At 54.9% G+C, this 27,217-nt stretch overlaps 2 protein-coding genes across 5 annotated transcripts in view; both read left to right on the top strand.

Annotated features, from left to right (window-relative positions):
* OSBPL5 (oxysterol binding protein like 5) overlaps positions 1-2,864 on the top strand; it is a 27,477-nt gene extending 24,613 nt beyond the window's left edge. Inside the window, exons 16-17 of the mRNA XM_039840389.1 lie at positions 3-92; positions 1,742-2,864. Coding sequence (XP_039696323.1) covers positions 3-92; positions 1,742-1,880 — 229 coding nt within the window. The 3' untranslated portion in view covers positions 1,881-2,864. The remainder of the gene's footprint in view (positions 1-2; positions 93-1,741) is intronic.
* A 1,931-nt stretch (positions 2,865-4,795) lies between these two features.
* On the top strand, positions 4,796-27,208 carry LOC120584698 (tumor necrosis factor receptor superfamily member 22-like). Of its 4 annotated transcripts, none has more exons than XM_039840566.1 (9): positions 4,796-4,891; positions 8,752-8,872; positions 9,528-9,639; positions 9,969-10,063; positions 11,285-11,358; positions 16,597-16,728; positions 17,020-17,045; positions 17,482-17,760; positions 26,674-27,208. In XM_039840566.1, exons 1-9 carry the CDS (start codon positions 4,811-4,813, stop codon positions 26,804-26,806), a joined length of 1,053 nt encoding a protein of 350 aa, XP_039696500.1. In that variant the 5' UTR covers positions 4,796-4,810; the 3' UTR covers positions 26,807-27,208. The 4 variants fall into 4 exon arrangements, with proteins under 4 accessions (XP_039696500.1, XP_039696501.1, XP_039696502.1 ...); XM_039840567.1 differs by having other exon boundaries at positions 26,421-27,208; XM_039840568.1 differs by lacking the exon at positions 9,969-10,063 and having other exon boundaries at positions 26,421-27,208.
* Positions 27,209-27,217: the final 9 nt, after the last annotated feature.

The raw sequence follows: 27,217 nt of genomic DNA, 5'->3' as shown, positions 1-27,217 counted from the left end.
CCGTGCCCTCGGTGTGGGAAGGAGGCAAGGCGGCTGCGGGCCCTGCACGAGGCCATCCTGTCCATCCGCGAGGCCCAGCAGGAACTCCACAGGTAGGCCTGACTCTGGGGCCCAGCCGAGCCGGATGCTGGGAGAGCCAGGGCTGGGCAGGGGCCAGGGCTGGGCAGGAGCCAGGGCTGGGCAGGGACCAGGGCTGGGCAGGGGCCAGGGCTGGGCAGGAGGCCAGGGATGGGCAGGAGAGCCAGGGACGGGGAGCATCCAGATGTCGCTCCAGAGCCAGGACTCTTGGGACTTGCAAAAGGTCTGGATGCAGGTGAGGGCAGAAGGAAGCACCCCTGGGCTCTGCCCCCTCAACTGCCGGCAGCTGGCAGGGCGTTCTGTCTGAGCGGGCTGAGTTGGGATGCTCGGTGCGTGCAGAGCTGGAGAGGGCACGGAGCCCAGAGGACACACTTGCCGGCAGCAGCTGCCCCGGCATCTCCAGGTTCACCGCTGAGTTTGCAGCACCCTTCACAGTAGACCCTCAGGAGAGGGCGGGTGAGCGAGGGCGTGAGCAGGGAGAGTCCGAGAGGCCCTCTCTGTGGCCACGGCGGATGTGGGCCAGCTGGGCCTCGTGGGCCCCTCCAGCAGCAGACAGCCGAGCAGGGCTATAGTTTCCGGCTCTCTCCAAAGCCCGCTTCCTGGTTCAGTCCAGGTGACGGGACTCGCTGGCTGTAGGACCTCTGGCGGTCGTGTCTCGGTCTCCCCCTCTGTAAGATGGGGTGACAGTACCGCTCCTGGGCGAGGTGCAGATGGTGCAGGAGGCTGAGCTCTGCCTAGCACCCAGCCAGCATTGGGTGGCTGTTAGTTTTAAGGGCAGTTAAGAAAGCTAAAACCGAATGCCAATGACGAGGCCCCTGTGACATGCCTTTGTCATAGCCTGTTCCTTAGTGAGGCTGTGCAGGGCACCAAGAGAAAGGGAGCCTGACCCTCTGGAAGAATGTGGGGGGGGGAGGGGAATGCCACCCACGTATTCAGGGAGGGCTTCCTGGAGGAAGAAACAGGTCGGCGGGGAGGAGTTGGAGGAGAGGAGAGCACAGGCCAGTCCTCAGAGTGGCAGCCACCACAGGAGGGCCCTGCTGGGAGGAGGGGCCCAGATGGTGGAGCTGGGCCCGGAGGCCTGGGGACTGGGGAGGGTCAGAGAGGCTGCCTACTGCCACCGAGGAGGCTTGCTGCCCAGTCCACAGACCAGGCGGCTTGAACCACACTCACTGTCCCCGGTTCTGGAGGCCGAAGCTCGAGCTCCAATGTGGGCAGGCGGTTTGCCCCGAGGCCTCGCTCCTGGGTGTGTGGACGGTGTTTCCTCCCTGTGTCCCGCATGGTCGTCCCTCTGTATATGTCTGTGTTCTTGTGAGGACACAGCCACATTGGACTTGGGCCCGCCCCATGACCTTTCTCTGTCACCTCTTTAAAGGTCTCATCTCCAAACAGTCACATTCTGAGGTCCTAGGGGTTGGGGCTCCAACATAAGTTTAGGGGGGACACAACTCAGGCCATCTCAGCAGGTGGGTGGGAGGCTACAAGGGGCCCAGCACCCACAGCCCCGACCTCTCCCTGCAATGTGCCCAGGAGGCCCAGTGCAGCCGCTGTCCCCTGAGGTCCCTGTCCTAACGTGCGCCCCACCCCCACACACACCGATGTCCCTGGAGGGCAGGGGTGAACCACCCTGCCTGGCTGGCTGAGCCGCTGCGCCCTGTCCTTGCAGGCACCTCTCAGCCATGCTGAGCTCCACAGCAAGGGCCAGGCAGGCACCGGCCACCGGCCTCCTGCAGAGACCCCGCTCCTGGTTCCTGCTCTGCGTGTTCTTGGCATGTCAGCTGCTCATCAACTACATCCTCACCTAAGAGCCCTTTGGGGCAGTGTGGCCAACCCCTGTGGAACTCGGCCGGCCCCTGCCCCCTCCCTGGCACCAGCACTTTAAACCAGCCCCAGCGTGGCAGACAGATGCAGAGCACAGCCGCTGTGGACGGAGGGGCCGCGGCAGCAGGAGGGGCCTGGGGGCGGCCCGGCCCCGCCCTGGGGAGGCACTGCTCTCCCACAGGACCCCGTGCCCAGCGCCGGCCTTAATGCTCAAGCCAAACGCCACTCGCCATGCGACACGCTCCTGGTCATCTCCCTCGCCATTTCCAGTCCGGGCTCTGCTCGCCACATGGGATTGATGGAGACGGGGGGGAGGGCGTGCCACAACCGGACGGCCACTCCCCAGGGCTGGGTGGGCACGGGGTCCAGGAGCAAACCGGGGGTCCCCAGGGCCTCCTTGGTCCTGATGCGCAGACTGCGCCGTCCCGAGACCCTGCCCGTGGCGCCCTGGAGGGGACTGGGGTGACACTGGGCTTCTCCGAGGGGGCTCTGGGAGTTTTGTCATGCCGTTTGGATGGGAGCCCAGGGTATTTATGCACCTGCCACACCTCCCACAAGCCGCCATCACGCCCGATCGTGCCAAGGCGGTGTGGCCACGTGTGCTCGACGGTGGCTCGGCTGGCTGACACAGGGCTCATGCGGGGAGGCCCAAGTGCGCTGCTTCGCTCAGAATGATGCGTGCTCTCCCTGTCCTATACTTTTTAATAAATGCAATCGCAATACTTGAGGCAGGCGGCAAGCAGCGTCTGACGTTGGGCCTCCGCTCCCGTGTCAGGTGCCACGTGTGTGTGCACGTGTGTGTACGTGCGTGTGAACACCCGCACACATAGGTACACATGGAGCCTTAAACTATGTCGTGGCCTCTGAGCCGATCGCCTCTTTCCCGTTTTGGTATCCATGTTCTCGTCCACCTCCATTGAGGGACGTGTCTGTGCTCTGTTCCTTGAGATAAATGTCACATGCTTTGAGTGTTGTTTTCTTGGGAGACTTCTGGAATGTGGGGGGATGGGAGGGTGGAGGGGATGTTTCTAGGGAGAGACTCTGCCAACAGGGGGCAGTTCCCTCAATGAGCCAACCGAGGAGACTACAGGGAGCCACTGAGGCTGGTCGGCCTCCCCCCGCCCCGCCCCGCCCCGCCCCGCCGCCCCCAGCTCAGCCCGTGGTTTGGTTCCACTGTGGCCGCCATTACTGGTAGTCACAGCCACCAGGGCCAGACCAAGGGGGCCTGCCGTTGCTGGGACAGCCCAGGATGCCCCTGTGGGAGGGGGTGGGGCAGCTGGCTGTGGAGCGCTCACCGCAGCAGAGGAAGACGGTGCCAAGCCGTCCAGCACATGAAGGATGCAGGGGAAGAGCGGTAAAGAGGTGGGCAGGTGGCGTGCATGCGAGGGGGCCCAGGACGGCGCCTCCGCCTCGGCCCCAGCCCCCAAAGCCCTGCCCGGGATGGGGCTCAGGCGGGTGCTCTCCCACCTTGTGCCCACCTTGGCACTCCCAGGACTGGGCTGTGCTCCCAAGGGCAGTGCCCCAGACTGGCTCCGGACACCCCTGAGACCCCCTGTGTTGAGAGTGTTCTGCATCTTGATACCAGGACGGGCTGCTCTGGATGCAAATTCCTGGGCTCTTGCAGAGCCCACCTGTCCACTCCAGGCTCTCCACCCCCCCCCCCCCCCCCCGCCGAAACAGCCTGGAACCTCTGCCAAGAACCAGCCTAAACCAACAAGACAAGAAAGCTACATGGACGTCCCTCCCCACAGAACAGCGGGGCGGCTGCGAGGGTGCCAGCGACAGCGCCTGGCGGTGGGGGAACCACATCGCGTGCGGGTCCATTGGCCAACTGTTGGGCATGTGGACGCTGGTGTCCATTCTAGAATGACGTGGGTGTCCGGAGCTGTGCCTTCCACCCCACATCCACTCCTATGGCCCTTCCCAGCCCTCTGGAAAATGTGCCTATCTTTCCCAGGGGCATCTGGGTAGGAAAGTGATGGGGCCCACTGAAGCGAGGGGGTGGGGGTGCAGGGGTGGACATGGGTGGAAGCCTGCACCCTGGGAATACAGGAACTTCTGGTCTGACCCGCTTTGGCCACTGCAGGAGCAGAAGAAGCTGGATGACAGAGGAAGGTCCTCTTTTTTGCCGTTTGGGGATGACTCAGTCTTTCTAGGCGCATTTCCCACCTAAGCGAGTGCGGGTCAGGCAGAGCTCAAGGGTCTGGGCGGAGGGGGAAGCGCCAGCAAGGAGGGCGGAATTCCTGGGTTGGGGGTGACCGGGTTGCTGGAGACTGAGTGGATGGAGCCGCCTGTCGTCGCTGTGCCTGGGCTGCATGCTGTTCGCCCTCTCCAAGGAAGGGTCTCCCGCCCCTGGAAGAACCTGGAAGAACCGTGTCCTCCGCGAGCCCTCGCCCGCCCCTGCCCCAGCCCCAGCGCCGTTCCTAGGGGCCACGCAATGCTGGGCGCTGAGGGCAGGTGCAGGGACAGACGCGGGGCTGGCGGCCGGTCCCCTGAGCTGAGGTCAGAGCCCAGTGACATCTGCAGTGTGTGTCAGGGCCCGGCAGGCTGGTGGCAGCGTACTGGCCCCGGGGGCTGGAGCGGGCGCGAGCGGGGAGCTCCCTCCTCCGCGGGCGCCGCGGGGCCTGGTGCGGAGACGGGGCTCTCCGGGAGGGAACGTGGGGTGCGCGGTGAGGGCGCAGTCCGCGACACCTTGCCCTCCCCTCCCCACCCCTGCAAGCCACAGTGACAACGGTGAGGCTGGGTGGAGGTGGCGGTGCTCGTGTCGTAAATTGCGCCGCGCCTGGAGCAGCCACTTTCAAGGCCGAGAACCAGTGGGCAGGCGCGGGCCGCGTCAGCCGTCAGTGGGCTGTGTCAGCCGCGCGCAGGACGCACGTACGAGACGCGGGACCGCGGCCGCCGGGGACCGTGCACCATGCGGGTCGCGCTGCTGCTGCTGCTGCTGCTGGTGCTGCTGCTGCTGCTGCTGCTGCCGCCGCCATCGCTCGGGGCTCAGGTAGGGGGACGGCCGCGGGGCCGCGGGGCTCGGGCGGGGGCTCCGGCGAGGGAGGACCCCGAGAGCCGGCAAGGGGACCGAGCCGGGATGGCGCGGGCGGCGGGACCGTGGCGGACGGACTCGGACTGAGTCTCGGTTCTGGAGTCGGAAGGAAAATCGGCTGCGCCCCGTACCCCGGCACCCCGATCGTGGGCGGATGACCGCGGGCACTCGCCCCGCCCCAGGCGGGCCGCGCGCTCGGCATCTCCGCGGTCACCCGGTCCCCGCGGTCACCGGGTCCCCGAGGCCGTCCCGGCCCGGGACCTCTCCGGTGAGGCCCCATGGGGACCGCCCGTTCTGGGCAGAGGGAACCGCGGGCGAGACGGGGGCCAGAGCGGTCCTTCCTCTCGACGTGGACCAAGCCCCGCTGAGGTCCACGGCAGCGCGCAGGGAGAGGGTTAATTTTTTTTTTTTTACCGTAGCCGGCGGAAGTGTGGGGGGCGAGTGGGAACGGAGCTGAGGGACGGGGCGGGGAGGGACGGGGCGGGAGGGGACGGGGGGGAGGGGGAGGGGGCAGGAGGAGGAGGGAGGGAGGGGGGGAGGGGGAGGGGAGGGGGCAGGAGGGGCAGGAGGGGAGAGCATTTAAACAGGTTCATTGAGGCACAATTGACATAAAATAAGCTGCACTTTTTTTAATGTACAGTTCGGTGTTTTGACATACGTGTACCCTAGTGAAACCATCACCGTCAGGAGAGTGGACACATTGGTTACCCCCCAAAAGTGTCCCCTTCCCCTCATCCTCCAGCCACCAGTGAGCCGTCTCCCTGGGGATTCATTTGCAAAGCTTTAGAAACCAGTTAAAAGTCTTTTGAAATACCTTATAAATCGAAATGGGACTCTTTAGTGAACCGAGTACTTAAGGGATCAGTACTAGGACCTGAAACAATTTTATTAAATCTGAATACTTGCTCGAAAGGAGTGCGATTCGCCCATGACTACGTGGTTGGGAGAGAAATCAGTCTTGATGTTTAAAACTTTTTCAACGTCGTTGCCTTCGGTTCTGTTTGCATCTGAATGATGTTAGTTTAATATTCCATTCGAACATAAACATTGGGCCTCACGTACTTACAATGAAATGACTTGCTCTTGAAATGGAAGTTTCTTTCTCCCCTCTTTAATCCCCCCCATACACACTTCCTCCCCCGACCCAGGATAGTGCCCTTTCTCCTTAAGAACTGGATCTCTGAAGGCGGGTAGAGGGGCGTGGGGAGTGGGGGAGGTCGGTGTGGGAGGGAGCCAGGGGTCGGGAGGTGGAGTGCCGCCAGTGGGGGGTGTCTCCTCCCACGAGTTCCTGTCTTGTACCCGGCGGCTCAGGCTGGCGTGGCGCGGCCCCGCCTTAGCCCCACTGCCAGGGATGCTGCTACAGGGAGTGGCATGCCCCACAGCACCCAGGGTGTGGTCCCTGGTTCCACATGCCCAGGACCTTCTGCCTGTAAAGCAGGCAGACGTGCTAACCGTTACACTCTGGAGTCACCCCGAAATGGAAATTTTTTCAAACGAGGAAGAGACCTGCTAGAGCTGCTTGACCCGTGTCTTTGAATGTCATCAGAAATCCAGCTGTGTAGGAAATGCCTGGCACGGGGAAGGTTTCAGAGTGAGCTGACCTGAAATGTCAGCGCCATCCTGAGACGCCCCTGCTGCTAAGAATTGACACGTGGTGCTGTGCTTCCTGATCCCTGCAGTGTTTACAGCCTGGACGATAACCCAACCCGCTCATTAGCATATTCCTTAAGCCGCATGCAGATATTTTGTTAAATTTGTCGGGGCGACATCGGTTAATAAAATAATACAGGTTTCAAGTGTACGGGTCTAGAATACATCGTCTGCACTTTGCACGGCGTGTTCGCCACCCCAAGTCAAGTCTCCTTCAGTCACCAGGCATCGGACCCCCTTTCCTGGTTTCTACCTCCTCCTCCCCTTTTTTCCTCTCGTAACTTCTAACCCGTTGTCTGTGTCTGAGTTTTTGTCTGTCTCGTTCATTCGTTGCTTTTTGGTGTATATTGCACATATGAGTTAAATCACACGGTTCTCGATGTTTTCCGTCTGAAGGAAAGAGCATGCGTGCTTTCAAGACTTTCTCGCTTAAGGAAGATTTGATGCGCTGACAATTAGGGAAGAATTAAGTTCTAAATGGAATTCAGAGCTCTGTGTGGTTAAGGCGGAGGAGGCTTGTTTGTCTGGGAGGGGGACTTGAATTGGACGCTACGGGTTTCGGGTAGAAGAGAACAGGTATCTATTTTGGTGTCAGAAAAGGCGTTAGAGAGCTAGTGACGGGGACTGTGTGCCGAGGAGCTGAGCCCTACTGCTGGCTCACCTGATCCTGTAAGAGATGGAGGGGAGCCTGAGAAAGACTCCATTTCTGGCTGTACCAGGCTCCAGGAACGCGGACTGATGGGCGGAGTGGGCAGAGACCTTTAGGGACCCAAGGCTCAAATCTTGGGCTAAGGACCTGGAATTTGCGACTTTGGGGACTGTCTCTCATTTGAGGATTGTCTCTCATTTCGCACATTTAAAGACTGCTCGTCCGCATCGCTCTTTGTCGGGCATTTTTAAATTCTGGAATAAACTCATTGAAATACCATTTCTGTTTTTGCCAGAAGTGTAGATGTAATGTTTTGAATGAAAAATCAAAGAAGTTACAAGGGTAATGACGAGGAAAACGTTGCATGTGAATGTCCAAGTCAGAGGCAGGAACTGAGTGACAGAACCCACATCGGAATTTCAGGGGAAACATATTTTAAATCGTGAGACTTACGTGGAATGGTGGTCTGGCCATTTTCCGTTGATCCTCTCAGCCGAGGATTTTGCGCGTCGCCGTCACTTGTATGGAGGCAGAGTTTTCAGTGCTGGGGGAAAAAAGGTAAAAGCTTTTTTATTTCAGTCACTCCTTGACACGCGAGAAGAGGGCGCTCGTTTCTGGAGTCAGCGTCGTGGCGTGACACGACCGTGTGACGTTCTGGTAGCGATCGTTAATTCTGTGATCCATCTCACCGAGCCTGTCAACTCGCTTTTGCTTCCGAAGTTTGAATTTCCTGGTTATCTGCAGAGCTGGGCAGAGGACACCTTCGTTTACGTGGCCCCAATCCAAGCAGGCACACAGATATATTTTAAAAAGAAGGTTTGATGTCTCACTAAGGAGAGATCAAAACTGTTCCTTGCTTTGAGACATTCGACTTTCTGGAATTGGCCCAACTGTGGAAAATGTTAAGAATTGTGGGAAAGTATGGAATCCTCCCTCTATGAAAACCGTGTGACAACATTAAACGTTTCTCTGTCAAACCTTTTTCTAGCTTTAATTCAAAAATAAAAGTCGGGAGTCTTCTATAACAGTAATTTTAAAGACACAGAAGTGAAAGGTGCTATTTTTCAAAAAGTACAATTTTTTTTCCTATTATACATCGACATGGAATGTTTTCAGTCTTCCTGGACTAAAAGCTGCTCTTTTTATAGGCTGGTCTTTTTAAAAGCTGCTCTTGCAACGCAATTGTCATTTTAATCAGTGGCTTTGTTTGCCACCGGACCCCTAATCACTCTTGGATTTCTCTTTCTTTCCGTGGGACCTTTTCACCTTTTCGTTTTTCAGAATCTCGCTCCTATCCCCTCATTGCGACTGCAAGCCGGGCTCTTTCTGGCGCTGCAGGGGCCGGCGGGGGGGCAGGGGACAGGACGGGTTGCGAGGGCGGCAGAGGGGGCCCCGCCCTGCTCGGGCAGCGCCATCGCCCGGCGCCCGGCAGCTCCGGACGGCGCGCGCCCGCCTGGGATGCACCGCGCAGACTTAATAAAGGCGGGCTATTAATTGAGCATTTCTTGTCCTTTTCCAGCTGACGGTGGCCGCCTCCACAGACTCCGTTTCCCAGCAGAGCCAGGTGCCCCCCATCGGAAGGAAGTGCAGCCCGGACGAGTACTGGACTGGCAGCTCCTGCTGCAAGCTCTGCCCTGCGGGTGAGTGCCGCTCGGCGCCCGAGGCCAGGCGGCTGCGCTCCTCGTCCTCCATGCACACACAGAAGTAATCAGCTCAAAATTACCCCTCAGGGAATGGGAATGTTTTATGATGAAAGACTTCAAACTATATCGAAAAGTCGGGTGAATAAAATGGAGGGAGTTGATATAACGTCCTCTGACAGTTGAACAACTACCGATGTTATATCACGCTTGAGTGTGTGTGAGTGTGTGTGTGAGTGTGTGTGTGTGTCTACACGAACCAGTTCGAAGTCAGCTGCAGGTGTCACCGTCCTTCACCCCAAATCACCACGACGCCCACTTCCTACAAGTGAGGCAGGTGCTATGAACACATCCAGAAGGATGAATAGCAGCCCCCTGACATCCAGTCCCTACCCAGATTTGCCGTGACCCCGTTTCTGAGCCCGCACCCCGACTCCGGGTGGGGAGGCAGGTGTGCGAGGATGTGGCGAGGGTGTCCACGGCGGGGTTTGTGGCGATCACCAGCACTCGGGGCCATCCTGGTGCATCTTCTGTGCGCTGGCCGAGGTCTACACCGGGGCCACGCTGTCTCCGCTGCAGATGACGACGTAGGTCCACATGTGCACACAGGGACAGGGCGCCCCCTTGCACTGACCCGCTTTCTCCTCCACTACAGAAGAGGAAGTCATGAGGAACTGCACTGTGACCAGCGACCAGATGTGCCAGTGTCAGACAAGCCATTTCTACCGCCCCCCGGACTCCCCCGAAGAGTGCAGACCGTGTAGCACGTAGGTGACACTCGGTGCAGGTGCAGGTGCCGTGGGCGGGGGTCACCTGTGGCTCTGGACCTGCGCTGGTGTGGGGTGATTCTTTAGGCGCGGCGAGCAGTAGGATGTGGGCCTCCTGACCCGGGGAGTGGAGCCCAGCACCGGCCCTGAGGCCATTCCCAGGGCAGCCACGTGGCTCTTTCCTTATGTCCCCCAGGTCCATAGAATCGTATCAATTTTCAGGTTATTCTATATCGGCACGAATTCTATTTCACGTCATTTTCTTCTCTGCTCTCTAGAGTTTTCTGATTGCCTTTCCCCGTTTTAATGCATCACTTGCCTTTTCCAAGCTCTGCTTTCTCCGAGCTCTGCGTCACCCTCTCTGTCCGTCATCTGTCGTGGAGCTCGTGTCCCCGGGTTCCCAGCTGGACTCGTCACTCTCAAGGTCTGTTCCCAGCAGCCAGCGCTCACCCTCCTTTCCCTGCCTTCCCGGGCTCTGCCCACCGCCTCCCTCTTCCTCGGTCTGCTCCTTTGTTTTGCCGGAGTATATCCTGATGCCACACTCCGGGAAAGCATGCGGGACGTGGGCTTCGGGTCGTGGGCTTTTACGAGAACTTTTATTCTGTCCTCTTGCCTACCGACTGTCTTTGTGCAGAATTCTGGGGGCAGCTCACCAGCGTCCCCAGGCATCCAAACTGCTGACAAGCTGTCCAGTGCCTCACCCAGGGGCCCTGTGGCATACGGGGACCCAGGTCTTGCATGCCCACCATCTCCGAGGTTGAGTCAAGAGAAAGGCTGGATGGGCTTTCGGTTCCTTAAAGCAGGGGTACCCAACCTGCAGGCCACGGACCGGTACCGATCCGTGGCCTGATAGGAACCAGGCCGCACAGCAGGAGGTGAGCGGCGGGCGAGTGAGCGAAGCTTCATCTGTATCTGCAGCCGCTCCCCAGCGCCAGCATCGCCGCCTCAGCTCCGCTGCAGATCATCAGGCACTAGGTTCTCATAAGAGCACCAGTCCCTGGTCCCAAAAGGGTTGGGGACCACTGACTGACTTAAAGGGTATATACCCTGGAGCTTTCTGCAGTGTTTTCTGCTTTGTGAGTCTAGCATTTGGGATCTAAGAATGAACCTCATGCATCCCCAGAAGAAGCTGGCAGGGCCTTTAAAGCATGAGCTCACAAAGTGACTTTTAGGGGCCCGGCAGGTGTCACCCTTTGGCAGAGTGTGGTACAGGGAGTGCCCTGAGCGCCGTTAGCAAGGAACCCACTCCTCCTCGGAAGCCCTAGATTCCGAGCCTTTGTTAAAAGCAGGACAAATTCCTTTTTCCTTTGGTCCCGGGCCTAGGAACAAGGCCGTGCGTGTTCACTGAGGAGGAAGCTACTTCAGCTTTGTCCCTAAGGAGAACGAGGGTGGTGACATCTGAGCTGCTGCTTGGGGGGCTGCGGAGTGGGGAGTGAGAGCTGGACGGCTCTCTGTGCACGTGAGGCACCTCGTGGGGTCTCTGATCACGGCACACAGTGCTCCCCAAACGCAGCTGGGGAGACATCGCCCCCACTGCGTGCCAGTCCGAGAGCCACCTTCTGTTGGTGACAGCGCGACCCGGTGCCCGGGACCGGGTCAGAACCTTGAGGAAGAACACTGAGGGCGGGTGTCTCTGCCCCTGCAGGTGTCCCAATGGGACCGTGGTCCTGCAGAAATGCAATTCTACCGCAGACACGGTGTGCGGGCCGCCCCCTCCAGGTAAGCACTGTTTTTTTAATATGTGATTTTATTGGGATGAAATTTCTATAACATAAAATTAACCGTTTCGAAGCGAACCATTTAGTGACCACCACCTCTGTCTAATTCCGAAACATCGCCACTGCCCCAAAAGGAATCTCTGTGCCCATTGGACGACAGTTCCCCTCGCCGCCTTCCCCCGGCCCCTAGGGGACACGGATCCGCTTTCTGTCCGTACGTTTTCCTTTTCTGGACGTTTCATGCAAACGGGATTACGTGACATGGGGCCTCTGTGTCTGACTCCTTTCGCTCAGCGTCTTGTTTGAACGATCCACGGTTGTCGTAGCGCGTGTCAGCGTTCCATTCCTTTCTATGGATGAATAATATTTAGACATGTATGTTAGAATATGCTACATTTTGCTAGTCGCTCATCTGTTAAAGGACTTAAAAAATTGTTTAAACTAATAAACCCTTGAGGCAGGATTATTCCATGGTAAGGACAACTTTTTTCAATACAAGCTTTTGGGGAAACTGGACATCCACATGCAAAGAATGAATTGGACCTTACCCCATCCAGAAAAATTAACTCAAAACAAATCACGGACCTAACCGTTAAGAACTCAAACTATAAAACTCCTGGAAGAAAACAGAGGAAAAGCTCCATGACACTGGATTTGGCAGTGATTTCTTCGATATGACATCAAAGGCACAGGCAGCAAAACTAAAAGTACACAAAAGAGGTTTAATCGAAAGGAGGAAATATTTGCAGATCACATCATCTTAGGGAAATACAAACCACAAGCACCATGAGATACCAACTCTCACCTATCAGTGGGCGACTATTTTAAAAAAAAATTTTAAGCCCACGCAAGTGTTGGCGAGAGCGTAGAGAAATTGGAACCGGCAGGCACTGTTACTGGAAATTCAAAATGCTACACCCACTGCAGAAAACACTCTCATTCTAAACCTACCCCGACGCACCACAGACAGCACAGGTTAAGGGACCAGCCCCACTGAAGAGGAAATATGAGAAATTCTCATGAAAAACGAATCAGCTTTTTTCGTTCTGCTTCTGTAAATGTGTTTGCTGTGGGCAAGAGCTCGCTTGCACTTTGCTTGACCTGTAAATGTAACTGATTGTCCCCCTCACAGCCCTTTGTACCTGTAACAATTGGTAACACTCTGCAGCCGCCGGTAACCCATAATAACTCCCGCCCTAACCATGGCAACTCCCGCCGATTTGTAACGACCTGAGCTCGAATCGACCAATCAGCGCGTGTGAAAACTCTGTATATAAGGACTGTTGCGGCTGTGCTCTTGGCCCAGACTTGCAGAGTGTTAGCTCCTCTGAGCTCGCGTGTGACAAAGTTGAGTTCTCCTTCCTTCCAAGTTACTGCTTGGTTTTTCGCTGGACTGGTTTTGAGATTTTTCCTCAACATTTTGGAGGCCCCAGAAGATTCCAATCGCGCCGGCCCCTTGAGTCGCCGGATCGGCAGCCCGGGCAGACCGAGGCGAAGGGGTTTCGAGACGATTGAGGAGTCCCGTCACCTGAGTGTTTCGGGTTCCCTTTCGGGTCGGCGCCCGGACTCTCGGGTCGGCTGAGCTGCCCAAATGTACTCATAGCAGGGAAGCACCAATTCACCAGAAACGGCTGCAGGAGGAAGAGGTAGCAACGGAAGATCAAAGGGAGTAAAAGAATGGGAGAGTAAGTGCCCAAAGTAAGACCAACGAGAGGAATCGAGCTGAGCAAGGTCCCGGGACAGCCCCCATTCGGGTCCCTTCTGCCGGAGGGAAGAGGAACCGGACTCAGCTTCCTGGTCTTCAGAGCGAAGACGTGGGTCAGGGAACCTGTCGTGTGATTTCCAGGTTCATCGGGAGTCTCCGAAAGGGGGCGCGGAGACCCGGGAGACTCCCCAGTGGGGGAGGCGTCAGGTCGAGGCACGCGCCCACGGGTCGCGAGCCTGTCGTGCGATCCAGGTTGTACGGTGGGGGAGGCGGTGTTTTAACCCGATGTGTGAATTTGTGAGAGAATGAGCGACTTGACCGCTTTGATCGGTCAGGGACGAGTTTGGAGCTCCACGGCCGGGCACCCCGAAGGTCCCCGAAAGGCCACGGAGCTCGTGTGGGCTCACTCTGCAGGTCCATGGTGAACAGCATACGGTCCAGGGCGGCATCGGACTAGTGTCCGATCGTCAGTCACAAACCTGAGTCTGCTACGGCTAAGCGTCACCTAAGCTCCCCGCGAGAGGACACGGCCAGATGAGCGCCCGAGTGGTCTCCTCCTCGGAGGGGGCACCCACCCTTGCTCGTCTTTGCATCCCGTCGCAGGGTGGGAAGAGTTGGGTCCACACTAAGAAAACGGGGGAGCCCCATCACCCTCCGGAGGGCCACCCACCGCCCTCCACGAGCTAAGGGGAGCAGCCGCTCGCTCTCCAGCTGACAATGAGAAGGAACGGGGTGGGGGGGCGAAAGAGAGTGAGCGCTGAGTGACCGAGACGCGGCCCAGCCACAAAGCCAGAGCCGAGCCCCCATCCGCGGTTCCGTGGCGACCCTCACACGGCTCACGGTGGCCCCACTGGATCTCCGTGAGGGGTCTACTCCAGTAGTCCGGGTCGGGGGTTCATACCGACCCGCCGATGCCAAGAGGCGCCTGAAATCCCCGCGAGGTGGGGAGACGCCCTCGAGGAAAAGAGAGAAAAGACAGATCACGGCTGAGTCGAATTCGAGAAAACACGTGTGTTAAGTCAATTTAAGGACCAGGCTGTCACCATCAGGAATAAATCATAAGGCAGCAAGAGTCGAAAGAAAGGACCCTTCAGAGCCGCAGCGAAGAAAAAGACCAGCGAAAGTCCTTACACGACGGAATTACCGGCCCCCAGTCCCGGGAAGTCAAGAGGGAAATCACGAGGTGATGCCCTAAAAGGCATTTCAACGAGCATCAAAAGAGGGGAATGAAGAGGAAGTTGGAGGAATTCTCATTGCAAACGAGTCAGCTTTTTCGTCCTGCTTCTGTAAGGGCGCTTGTTGCGGGCAAGAGCTCGCTTGCACTTTGCTTGACCTGTAAACGTACCTGTCTGTCCCCCCTCACAGCCCGAGCCTCTCATAGCACTTTGTACCCAAGCAGCCCCGTCTTCCTGTAACAGTTGGTAACACTCTGCCGCTGCCGGCAACCCATAATAACTCCCGCCGTAACCACAGCAACTCACGCCGATTGTAACGATCTGAGCTCGATCGACCAATCAGCTCGCGTACGAACCCCGTATGTAGGGAATGTTGCGGCTGTGCTCATGGCCCAGACTTTCGGAGCGTTAGCTCCTCTGGGATCGCTCGTGCCAAGTCGAGTTCTCCATCTCTCAGAGTGGACTGCTTGGTTTTTCGCCAGACTAGTTTTGGGATGTTTCCACACCACCGTGAGACCACCCCCCACTTCTGACGCCAGTTGGAAATCAAGGATCTCCAGGTCACCCACAGCTGCTCTCTGACTTGGCTACAAGTTGGAGATTCCAACCACTCCCTCCTTGCATCCAGTTATTTGCTAAAGCAGCTCACAGAACTCAGGAACACACTCACCTGTCCACTGGTTTGTTAGGGAATGTAACGTGAGGGTCACAGGTGAACAGCCAGATGAATATACGTGGAGTGAGGTCCAGAGGGTCCCGCGTGCCGGAGCTGGTGTCCCCAGAAGCTGGAGCGCGACACTCTTCCGGCACACGGATGATCAGCCAGCCTGGAAGTCTCCGAACCCCGTACTCCCGGCATCGTTATGGTGGCTCCGTCACATTCGCACGACCGGTTACTACGCGGCCCCAGCCCTGCTCCCCTCCCCAGAGGATGGGCGGTCGGGCTGAAAGTTGCAAGCTTCAAATCATAGCTTGGTCTTTCTGCTCATCAACTCTTACCCAGGAGCCCAGCTGGAGTCACCTCTTTAGGACAAAGGACACTCCTGTCGCTGAGGAAATTTGGATGGGTTTGGGAGCCCCGTGTCAGAAACCAGGGGTGGAGACCAAGACACCTGTGTTCACGGTTCACCTCGTGACCTGCAGTGCTAACACAGGGCAAGGCAGGCCTCGTCGGTCCCCAGAGCCATGGCCAAGCTCTGCCCACCCCTGCCAACTGGGGTGCCCGGCTGTCCACCTCCTGAAGGGCCTGTGCCAAAGATGCAGCCTGACACAGGACACCCCTCAGGGTGGGCTCAGAACGTCACTTTGGCAAACACCCACAAGGTCAGATGAATCCTTCAGGCCCAACTGAGACCTGCCGCTGCCACAGCACCCCCGGGGGAGGGTGTTGGTCCTGCCTACCCCCAGTTGTGCCCACCAGGGGCCGCCTCTCCCCCCCACCCCACCACATCCTGGAGCCCTGCCCCAGGAAGGGCCAGGCCAGGATGAAAGACACCCGCTTGCTGCTTGGCGGTGTCTTCTGGGCCAGCGAGTGCAGGTGCTGTGCTCACTGGTCTGTTCTCGCCCTCCGGAGCCCCCAGTTCTGTCATGATGGGGTTGGCCTCCGGTGCTGTGTAGATGTGGGGCGAACAGCACGATGACGTACAGGTATCGTGACGTGATCCCCGCAAGAAGTTTCGTCAGCCTCTATCGTTCTACGTAGATCTCGTAGAAGAGGAAAAAAAAGAATGTTTTTCTCCTTGTGATGAGAATGTGTATGATCTGCGCTCTCAGCAGCCGTCACAGGTCCCAGCAGCAGCGTCACCATGGTCACCGTGCTATGCATCACGTCCCCCGGCTTATCGTCTCAGAACTCAGCCTCGCACCTTTGGACCCCCTTCCTCGGATCCCCCCACCCCCACTCCTGCCTCTGAGTTCACTTCGTTTTGAGATTCTGCATATCGATGATGCCGCTTGTTCGCCGACGTATCACTTAGCGTGGACGCCTTCCAGGTCCATCCCTGTTCTCAAAATGGCAGATTTCCCTCCCTCTTTTCCGGCCAAAGTAATATTCTCTGTGTGTGTGTGTGTGTGTGTGTGTGTGTGTGTGTGTGTGTGTGTGTGCGTGCGTGCACGTGCACATGTGCACGTGTGCACAGAGCACGACTTCTCTCCAGTCAGTCGTCTGTGGACGCTTAGGTCACTTCCACGCCTTGGCCGCTGGAACGTGGGGTGCGGACGCCCCTCAACACAGTGCTCACATTTCCTTCGGATACAGTCTCCGTGGAATCGCTGGGTCTCTCGGTTGGTTCTTTATCATAAGGCTGCTGAAAGTAAAGGTCCATTTTTGACCTTCTGAGACATTTTCTGTTTTTCTCAGTTTCAGGGGATAAAGCCTTCTGGTTTGCGATCTTATTTGCTTTGTTTATTTGTATCTGCTTCGGCATTTGCTACCTCTGTAAGAAACCTATTGGCAGAAGACTCCGAGCTCTGTTCCGTTGCTTCTCTCATGGTATGTAGCATTGAGTTAGAGCCACTGCACAGGACCGAGTGACAACCTGGGCTGTGGGGCAGGTCCTACCCCACAGAGCGGCTGAAAGGGACCACATAGGCCTGGGAGTCAGCACAGTGCAGTCACCGCTGAGCTGCCGGGCTCTGAGAGACGGGCTGGCGACTCTGTAGGGGCAGAGTTACCGCCTCTGCGAGGGGAGACCCTGCTCAAGCTCAGTGGCACAGCTGGCCTGGGACGGGAGGGTCTCCCACCACTCAGCCGCTAACCACGGTTTGCCGTCTGTCTTCACAGGAGCCGGTGACGCAGCAGCAAGCACGGTGAGTGTGGTTCTGGGGGGTGAGAGCACCCCTCCTCGCTGAGCACGGTGCAGGGCTGGGCGTGGCCTCCCGGCCAGGGTCAGGCCAGTTTGAACGTGAGGAGGTGGCCCTACCAGCTCCAGCAAGCCTTTCGATGCCCGAGCGTTACCCACAGTTTATTCTGTGGCCAAATGGGAGCTGAGGGCCTTGAGCTGGAGGAGCCCGGGCTCTGGAGGGTTCCATTCACGATGGGGAAACTGAGGCCCCGAGCAGGCCTCGAGGTGCCTCGACCGAGACTAACCGAGCCGGCAGTCAGGGCAGAGCCAGGACCAGAGCTGGCCCCACTGACCCTCAGTGCCCTCTCCAAACCCGGCCTGCCATGGGCTCCGCAGGCCCCCGTCCTCCTGCGGGCACCTGCGCTGGGTCACGCACTCAAGACAGTTTCTCGTTCTTTTAGCTGCCTTCAAGCTCGGTGTCCTGCTCATTGTTGCAAATTTCGGACCAAAGTCCAGATTCTCCAGTCCCCACAAGTAACTCAGTGCTGCCTGAAGACACAGTGGAGATGGTGTGTGAGGCCCCAACGCTCACCACGGCCCCAGAGAGCCCAGCAGGTGTCAGTGGCTTCCCCAACGGCTGCCACGGGGAAAGGAGGCCAGGCCCTGGACTGGTCACCACAGCCTGACCCTTCGACCCCCCGGGCCTGTGGCTCGTCCCGAAGCCCGGGGGGTCTGAGCAGGTAGGAGGGCGTTTGTGACTCTGAGAAGCAATGTTGACGGGGACAGGGCCTGTCCCAGCCGGCCACACCGAGCCCTTCCCGGGGTCACTTTAGTCATCGGAGCGGTCCCCTGCAGCGGGACTGTGCCCCTGCGTAAGGTGAGGATGCGGAGTACCGAGCGGGCCCCTGTGCCGGCCCCGCCCCCGACCGGGCCTGGAGCCAGGTGTGCGTGTGACCTCCCACAGCAGGGCGCACAGTCACTCAGCCAGTCCTCCAGAGGCCCGTCCTCTATCTGGGGTCTCGGGCTGACGAGAGAGTGTTCGTTTCCTGTGGCTGCTGTCAGAAATTACTACAGAGTGACATAGCCACTGAGGCCACAGCTCAAGGTCTAGGTGACGCGGGGCGCACACCTTCCAGGGCTCTGTGGGATCGGTGGGAATGGGGTCCTCCTTTCCCTCTCCAGTTTCCCACAATTGCTGGTTCCTGGGCTGATAGACACATCCCCCCTCTCTCTGCTTCTGTGTCACATGACCCCTCCCCTCTCTGTCTCTCCTCTCCTTATGTGGCCCGCCCTACTCCAGTGTGACCTCATCGTAACCCGGTTACATCTGCAAAGGCCCTATTTCCAGACGCAGTCACACTCTGAGGTTAGGTGACCCTGCATTTGGGAGGGACACTCTCCAACCCAGTACAGGTGTCTTCACAGACCTGGAGTCACGTCTTCCGGGTGCAGAGAGACTGATTATGTGGACGCAGAGGGAGGGCCGGACAGGTAGAGGGAGCTGCCTGTGCAGGGCACGGGGGCTTGGGGGTGGGTTCCTTAAGTGAAATCATATGGCAGTTATCTTTCTCTGTCTGACTGATTTCACTCAGCATAATACCCTCTAGGTCCATCCATGTCACTGCAAATGGTAGGATTTCATTTTTTTCCATGGCTGAGTAATTTTCCGTCGTGTATATGAACCATGATTTCTTTATCCAGTCGTCTGTCGATGGGCATTTAGGTGGCTTGCAAATCTTGGCTGTTGTACATTGTGCTGCTATGAATACTGGGGTGCAGAAATCTTTAGGAATTATCGTTTGGGGTTTTTTTGGATCAATACCCAGAAGTGCCATTGCTGGCTCAAAAGGGAGATCCGTTTTTAATTTTTCGAGGAACCTCCAGACCATCTTCCATAGCGGCTGTACCGATTTGCAATCCCACCCACAACGGACGAGGGTTCCGTCTCCTCCACATGCTCTCCAACCCTCGTTGTTTTGGGATTTATCGATGATGGCCATTCTGACGGGTGCGAGGCGCTATCTCATTGTGGTTTTCATTTGCGTTTCTCTGATGATCAGCGACCTTGGGCATCTTCTCATGTGTCTATGAGCCATCTGTATTTCTTCTTTGGAGAAGTATTTGTTCAGGTCTCCTGCCCATGTTTTTAATTGGATTGTTGTTTTTGTTGTTGTTGAGTCGTATAAGTTCTTTATACATTTTAGATATTGACCTCTTATCGGATGTATCATTAGCAAATATTGTCTCCCAAACAGTCGGTTGTCTTTTTGTTCTGTGGATGGCTTCCTTTGCTCTACAAAAACGTTTTAGTTTGATGTAGCCCTGTTTATTTTTACTTCTGTTTCCCTTGCCCAAGGAGATATATCTGTAAAGAAATTCCTGTTAGTAATATCAGAGTTTACTGCCTATGTTTTCTTCTAGAAGTTTTATGGTTTCCGGTGTTACATTTAAGTCTTTAATCCATTTTGAGTCTATTCTTGTATACGGTGTAAACAAGTGGTCCAGCTTCTTTTTTTTTGCATGTATCTGTCCACTTTTCCCAACACCATTTATTGAGGAGACTGTATTTACCCCATTGTATGTTCTTACCTCCTTTGTCATATAGTAAGTGAGCGTATAGGCGTGGATTTATTTCTGGGCTCTCTATTCTGTTCCATTGATCAATGTATCTGTTTTTATGCCAGTGCCGTACTGTTTTGATTACTGGAGACTTGTAGTATAGTTTGCTATCAGGTAGTGTGATATCTGCAACTTTGTTCTTTCTCAAGATTGCCGTGGCTATTCAGGGGTTTTTATGGCTCCATATAAATTTTAGGATTATTTGTTCTAGCTCTCTGAAAAATGCCATTGGTATTTTGATAGGGATTGCACTGCATCTATAGAGTGTTTTAAGTAGTACGGTCATTTGAACGATGTTGATTCTTCCAACCCATGAACGTGATATATGTTTCTATTTATTTCTATCTTCTTCAATATCTTTTTTCAATGACTTATCATTTTCTGAGAACAGGTCTTCTACCTTCTTGGTTAATTTGATTCCCAGGTATTTTATAGTTTTTGAAGTAATTGTAAATGGGATTTACAATTAATTAATTAATTTCTCTTCCTGAAAGTTCATCATTGGTGTATAAAAATGCCACTGACTTCTGAATATTTATTTTGTAACCTGCTACTTTCCTGAATATATTGATCAGTTCTAACAGTTTATTGGTGGAATCTTTAGGGTTCTCTATAAATAGCATCATGTCATCGGCAAACAATGAGAGTTTGGCTTCTTCCTTTCCAACTCGGATGCCTTTTATTTCTCTTCCTCGTCTCATTGCTGGGGCGAAGACTTCCAATACAGTGTTGCAGAGGTGTGGTGAGAGGGGGCATCCTTGTCTTGTCTTGTCTTGTCCGGATCTTAAGGAAAATGCTTTTTGCCTTTCCCCATTAAGTATGATGTTAGCTGTAGGTTTTTCATATATGGCCTTTATTACGCTGAGGTATGTTCCCTGTGTTCCCACTTTGCTGAGAGTTTTTATCATAAATGGATGCTGGATGTTGTCGAACATTTTTCTGCATCTATTGCTATGATCCTACGGTTTTTCTCTTTTGATTTGTTAACGTGGTGTATCACATTAATTGATTTGCGGATATTGGACCAACCTTGCGTCTCAGGAATAAATCCAACTCGATCACGGTGTATGATATTTTTAATGTATTACTGCATTCGGTTTGCTAATATTTTGTTGAGGATTTTTCCATGAATATTGATGAAAGATATCGGCCTGTGGTTTTTTTTTTCGTAATGTCTTTGCTTGGTTTTGGAATCAAGGTAACGGTGGCCTCATAAAAGGAGTTAGGGAGCTTTCTCTCTTCTTGAATTTTCTGGAATAGTTTCAGTAGAATAGATGATAATTCTTCTTTGAATGTTTGGTAAAATTCACCTAGGAAGCCATCTGGTCCAGGACTTTTGTTTTTTGGGAGGGTTTTGATTCCTGATTCAATTTCATTGGTGATAATCGGTCGGTTCAGATTTTCTGTTTCTTCTTGACTCAGTCTTGGGAGGTTGTATGTTTCTACGAATGTGTCCATTTCTTCCAGATTGTCCCATTTGTTGGCGTATAATTGCTCGTAGTATTTTCTTATGATCCGTTGTATTTCTGTGGAATCCGTGGTTATTTCTCCTCTTTCATTTCTGATTTTATTTATATGAGTCTTTTTCTCTTTTTTCCTTGATGAGTCTGGCGAAGAGTCTGTCCATTTTCTTTATCCTTTCAAAGAACCAGCTCTTGGTTTTATGAATCTTTCGTATTGTTTTTCTAGGCTCTATTTCATTTATTTCCGCTCTGATCTTTATTCTTTTCTTCTTTCTGTTCACTTTGGGCTTTGTTTGCTGTTCTTTTTCTGGTTCTTTTCATTGTAAGGTTAGATTACTTGTTTGAGCTTTTTCTCGTTTCTCGAGGTAGGCCTGCACTGCTATGAATTTCCCTCTGAGGACTGCTTTCGCTGTGTCCCATGAATTTCGAGTCGTTGTGTTTTCATGTTCGTTTCTCTCTAGGTATCTTTCGATTTCTGCCTTGATCTTATTAATAACCCGTTTACTGTTGAGTAGCCTGTCATTTAGCCTCCAGGTGCTTGTGTATTTTCCAGGTTTTTTCCTGTAGTTGATATCGAGTTTCATACCACTGTCATCAGAAAAGACGGTCGCTGCGATTTCAATCTTCTTAAATTTATTGAGACTCGTTTTGTGTCCTAACATGTGGTCTGTCCTTGAAAATGCTCCGTGTGCACTTGAGAAGAATGTATATTTTGCTTTGGGGTAAAATGCCCTGAAAATATCTATTAAGTCCATCTGTTCTAGTATGCCTTTTAGGCCCATTATTTCCTTATTGATTCTTGGCCTGGAAGATCTGTCCATTGGTGTCAATGGGGTGTTAAAGTCTCCTACTACGATTGGATTACTATTGATTCTTTTAGGTCAGTCGATAATTGCTTTATGTTTGTAGGTGCTCCTCTGTTGGGTGCATATATGTTTACTAGGGTCACGACCTCTTGATTGAGCGATCGCTTTATCATTATCTAATGCCCTTTGTTGTCTCTTATTATAGCCTTTGTTTTAAAGTCTATTTTATCTAATGTAAGTATTGCTACCCTGGCTTTCTTTTCATTTCCATTTGCGTGAAATATCTTTTTCCGTCTCTTTACTTGCGGTCTGCGAGTGTCATTTGATCTGAAGTGGGTCTCTTGCAGGCGGCCTAGGCATGGGTCTTGTTTTCTTATCCATTCGGTTGCCCTGTGTCTTTCGGTCGGCGTGTTCAATCTGTTTACATTTAAAGTGATTACCGATAGGCACGTCGTTACTGTCATTTTCTTATTCATCTTGGTAATTTCTCTTTCCTTTTTTGTCCCTTCTCTTTTGACAGAAGACCCTTTAACGTTTCTCGTAATGCTGGCTCGTTCTCTTTGAACTTTGGCACTTTAATGATGATGTCTCGGTGCAGGTCTGTTGGAATTCCTCCTGTTTGGGACTCTGTGCTTCCTGAACTTGTGTGTCTAATTCCTTTGCCGGGGTCGGGAAGTTTTCTGTCATTATTTCTTCAAATAGATTCTCAATCCCTTGTCCTCTGTCTTCGTCTTCAGTACTCCCATGATCTGGATATTTTCACGCTTCATGTTGTCCCAGAGGTCTCTTAAACTCTCCTTAATTTTTTTAAAATTCTTTTTCTGTTTTGTCATTCCGATTGGGTGTCTTCTGCTTCCTGGTCTTCCAGTTCGCCGATTCGATCTTCTGCTTCGTCCAATCTACTGTTGAATCCTTCTAGTGTATTGTTCATTTCAGTTAATGTATTCCTCGTTTCGTCTGGTTCGATTTTATGGTTTCTGTGTCCTTTTTTAAGCTGTCGAGGTTCTCATTGTGCTCATCCATTCTCCCCATGAGTTCGATGAGCATCCTTCTAACCATCATTTTGAACTCTGTCTCTGGTAGGTTCCTTGCCTCAACTTCATTTAGCTTATTTTCTGCAGTTTTATCCTGTTGTTTTATTTGTGGCCTGTTTCGTTGTTTTCTCCTTTTATTAGCCTCTCTGTGTTTATTTCTATGCGTCAGGAATATTTTTTCGTCTCTCAGCCTTGGCCAGATGGCCTAACGTGGCAGGTGTCCTGTGTGGCCCAGTGGCGCACGCTCCTGATCCCTCTTGCTGGGGGCTCTGGACGTGATCTCTGTGTGGGTTGTGGGTTGCCAAACCTTTACTGTTGTTGCCAAGACTTTATTGTTGTGAGTAGATCAGTGGATGAGGTTAACGCTCAGGTGGATTGTAGGAATCGGCCGCACCCACAGGGTAAGAGCTGCTGTGTGGGGGGCTGACCCCACCGAGCGGGATGTGCCCTAGCAGGCTTGTGTACTTATTGCGACCACCCTTTGTGTGTATCACTAACAGGACTAGTCAGGAGTCGGTCTTTTGTGGTCTGGTGCCAGCCTCCAGATGCGTGGGTTTTGTGGCCCCTTGGGAGAGGCTCCCCCGTAGGCCAAGGTCAGCCTCTGGGTTTATTGCTCAGGGCTACGTGGAGCGAACTACAAAGTGAACCACTGATGGTCGTTGCCTGTGCTGAATCTGTAGCTAAATGGAAGAGACAGCGCTGTAGGCAGCTGTCAGTTATCCCCCGTCCCTGACCTGTGGCAGTTTGGCAGAGGGACCGGTGCTCCTCAAGGCGTGACACTGTCTGTCTGTTGTCTGTAAGTCTCTGAAACTGGATGAGCCTCTGGGTGATGTGTGTATCGGTGGCGCAGGGACCCCGGGAGTCTCCTGGGTCTATTGAGGAAATTTCCCCCTGCCACTTCCAAGTCAGTTTACGTGCCCATGCTGTCTCTGTGGCTCCCCGCACAAGTTTCCACTCATAGCGAGGTTGGCCGATGCCCACGTTGGGCCTGAATGCGCCCTCCAGGGCAGGGGCAGCTGCCTACCAATGTGCAGCGGGCACTCTGTGTACTGGATGGGGCAGGAGCTCAGGGAGTCAAGGGCGGTCAGGCCAACACAGACCCCTGCAGGCCCCTCAGGAGATATTGCAGCTTGTCCAGGCAGCCATGGTCTGGCCACAACTGTTTTCCTCGAAACGCGCTCACCGCGTTGGCCAAGGTCTGTTGCCTGCACTGTCTGCCCAACCCCAGAGCCACGCGGGGCAGGGGAGGCCGCCTGTTAAGGGGCTGCGGGCGCCGTGTGGCTTCGGCGAAGCGGATCTCGGGCAGTCAAGGTCTGTTGGGCAAACACAGCCTCGGTTTAGCTGCAACTCTGTGCTTGGGCGTTCCCGCTGTAGACACAGGTCGCAGTGAGGCCAGCTGCCATCAGGGGAGGTCCCTGGACACAACACTGCGACTCTCGCAGGCAGCAGAGGTCTGCCTGCCGCTGATCTCCCTGCAGTGCCCGCCCTGTGCCCACCAAAGCTGGTCGCCTGTGTGGCTTGGGGGTTCAGGGGAGAGGAGAGGCTGGGCTGTGGCAGTTCACTGACAATGGGCCGCCAGGGGCAATTCGTGGGTAGGGCGAGGCAAGTCCCAGATCAGAGCAAGACCAGCTGCTGTCTGAGACTGGCCCACTGGACCCCAGTATCCACCCGAGTTCGTGTTGGCAGCAGGGATCTGCCTGACCCTGTCTCTGAAATGCCTTCTGGAAATGCTTGGCCCTGAATCGGAGCGGGGCTCGGCAGCCACCCAGCAGGAGATGCCTGGCGATCTGCGGGTTGGGCGGGGTGGGCTGAGCCCCTCTGACCAGCGCTGCTCATTGTCCCTGTGGGGGAGGGGTCTGCACGGTCAAGCTGGCGTGGTCTGGAGATTACCCTGCAGTGTCCCGGGTGAGTGTCCGCAGGTCAGAAAGCCTGTGCGTGGGTCCTTCAAAGGGACGTCTAGGGATTCAGGCTCCTTCCTTCTCACTTAAATGGCCGAATCCCCTCTGGTTTCTACAGTCAGAGTTATTGGAATCTCCTCTTCCCTGGGCTGGGGAGCCCCCAGATGAGACCGGGACCCCCCTCTTTTTCAGGGGAGCCTCTGCAGCCTCGCTCTTTCTCCCGGTGATCTCCACCACCCACGGGTGCGGGGCCGGCCTGATTCGTGACTTTGCCCCTCCTACCGGCTTCGATGTGGCTCTCTGATCTCACATGATCAGATGTAGGTGTTATGATCCGCTGATTCTCCACGTCGATTATTTTATAATTTGGTTGTAATTTCAGTGCGCACTTGGGAGGGCACGAACCCTGCTTTACTTAGTCGGGCATCTTCGCAGGGGTCTCTGTCTGCTTTTTGTTTTTTTGTTTTTTTTTTTTACTAGAGTTTCCTCTTTCTCCTTCACTTTTTAAATTTCAGTACAGATCTCTTGTCATTTCAGATACTTCACCAATTGTCTTCCATGTAAGTTTCTCTGTGGCATATTTCTTTGGAAAGAAGTCTTGAGCTTAATGGAATCTGACTCACCAGTTTTTTTAACCTCACGAGCTGTGGGTTTTGCCTCTTGTATAAGAAGTCCATCCCACAGCAAAGTCCGATATATCACCCTACATTTTCATATTGAGCTTGACAGTTTTACGGTTTCGACTTCCACATTTCACCCACGTGGCCATCTGTGTATAATGTGAAGTAGGGATTCGCCATACACTGAGTGTCTGGGCTTCCATGGGGTCACGGCCAGCTTTCCAGAAGGCAGCCGACCCGTCCGCCTTGCATGCATTAAGAACAGTAGAGGAATAGAGTTAGCCTCATTTAAAATGTAAACTTTCATCATCTTTTAAAAAGTGAATGTTGCCTCTGTCCGACGATGCGTTCATCTCTATAAGAAAATAAATTATGTGTTTGGTTCGGATGACCCAAGGTGACCAACGTGGCCAGACAGTGGCGCGGGGGACACACTTCATTCTGCATCTTAGTCAATATCGTAGTCGCCGTCCACTGAGCTGGCCCTCTAACCTGTGACCCCTGCCTCAGCCGTGGTGGCAAAGTATCCTCAGCCTTGTTTCACAGAGGACAGAACTGGACGCAGGCAGAGAAGTCGCCCAACCACGTTTCTTAGTCCAGAGTAGCTGAAGCTCTCTTGTGACAACGAGTGAGTGGGCAGTCCGGCCGGAGAGCGGTCCAGGCCCCCTGTGCTCCACGTGGCGACGCGGGGATCCAAGCGAGCAGAGAGGAGAGTCTGGGGACCGGGCCCCCCCTCTCGAGTACCTCGGACCACAAGCGTCAGGCGTCACTTCTACTTGACCCAGTGGCTAACGCTAGGCCTGCGGCCCCAGCCTCAGCACACGGGGGGCGCTGGGGACAGGGTGGGGGCGCGCTGGCCGAGGAGGCGCCGCGGCCTCTGCCCGAGGGCCCGGCCTGGGGCTTGCTCTCCCCTCCTTTCCAGTTTCTGGTGACGAGTCCTGTCATTCTGTCCCTCTGCAGCCACCTCGAGAGCGATCGTCCGCAGTCGTGCGCCAGGCAGCGACCTTCCCGTGGACGGCGAGCCACGGCTCCGGGGGCCGTCCCGGGGTGAAGCTGGAAGACCGTCCCCTGCGAAGTCGCCGCGTCATCCCGTCAGTGCGCACGGTGCCGCCCACGTGCGTGTGGCCGCGCGGCCGAGCCCGAGGCGCCGGCGCGCGGCACGTGCTGCTGGATCACGTTCGCGCGTTCACTACGTTTTTTACTATTATTTCAGAACGTGTCCTTTCAACTTTAAAAAAGGAATTTTACTTGAAGCTCGCTGCGAGTCAGCAGCCTCGTGGCGCCGGCGGCCCCCACGCGCCCCGTGCTCCCCGGGCCCCTCCGCATCCCGCTTCTCCTGCGCATGATTCTCTGTGTCGCTCTGTCCGTCACGGCCCCTCCGCCCCCCAGATCCGCCGCCCGTGTGTCAGTCGGAGGCCACGTCCAGCGATTGGCCTGGAAACAGTGTTAAAAGAGATTCGGGACCACGAGGGCGGGGCGTCAGCGGCGGGTGTTGCTCGCCAGGCCGGGCGTCCCGTCCGCCACGGCTACGACCGTGCAGGATGAGAGCAGAGAGACAGAAGCCGTTAAAGGGTCCGCGTCCCCGAAGGCAGCGAGACCAACGAAGCTTCGAGAGGAGCCCGATCAGACGTGGGACACTTGCGACGACCTGGACCGGAGGCCAGACGCGGAAACGTATCGGTCTCACACCGTGACCGAAGCGGAAAGGTGGTTTGTGACGTTGAAAATAAAGGCTGGACCTGCCTCCAGTGTCGAAT

The sequence above is a fragment of the Pteropus medius genome, unplaced genomic scaffold (genome assembly GCF_902729225.1).
Source record: "Pteropus medius unplaced genomic scaffold, Ma_sr-lr_union100, whole genome shotgun sequence".
Classification (NCBI taxonomy): domain Eukaryota; kingdom Metazoa; phylum Chordata; class Mammalia; order Chiroptera; family Pteropodidae; genus Pteropus; species Pteropus medius.
Note: the sequence above shows the minus strand (reverse complement) of the source record. Positions and strands in the feature narration are given on the sequence as shown.

What these genes read in the sequence shown, in the direction of transcription:
- LOC120584698 (XM_039840566.1), top strand. Translation starts at nt 4,811, where the DNA reads ATGCGGGTCGCGCTGCTGCTGCTGCTGCTGCTGGTGCTGCTGCTGCTG. An exon ending in CTGCAAGCTCTGCCCTGCGG is followed by an intron (nt 8,873 to 9,527) that starts GTGAGTGCCGCT and finishes CCTCCACTACAG; the next exon opens with AAGAGGAAGTCATGAGGAAC. An exon ending in GTGCGGGCCGCCCCCTCCAG is followed by an intron (nt 11,359 to 16,596) that starts GTAAGCACTGTT and finishes TGTTTTTCTCAG; the next exon opens with TTTCAGGGGATAAAGCCTTC.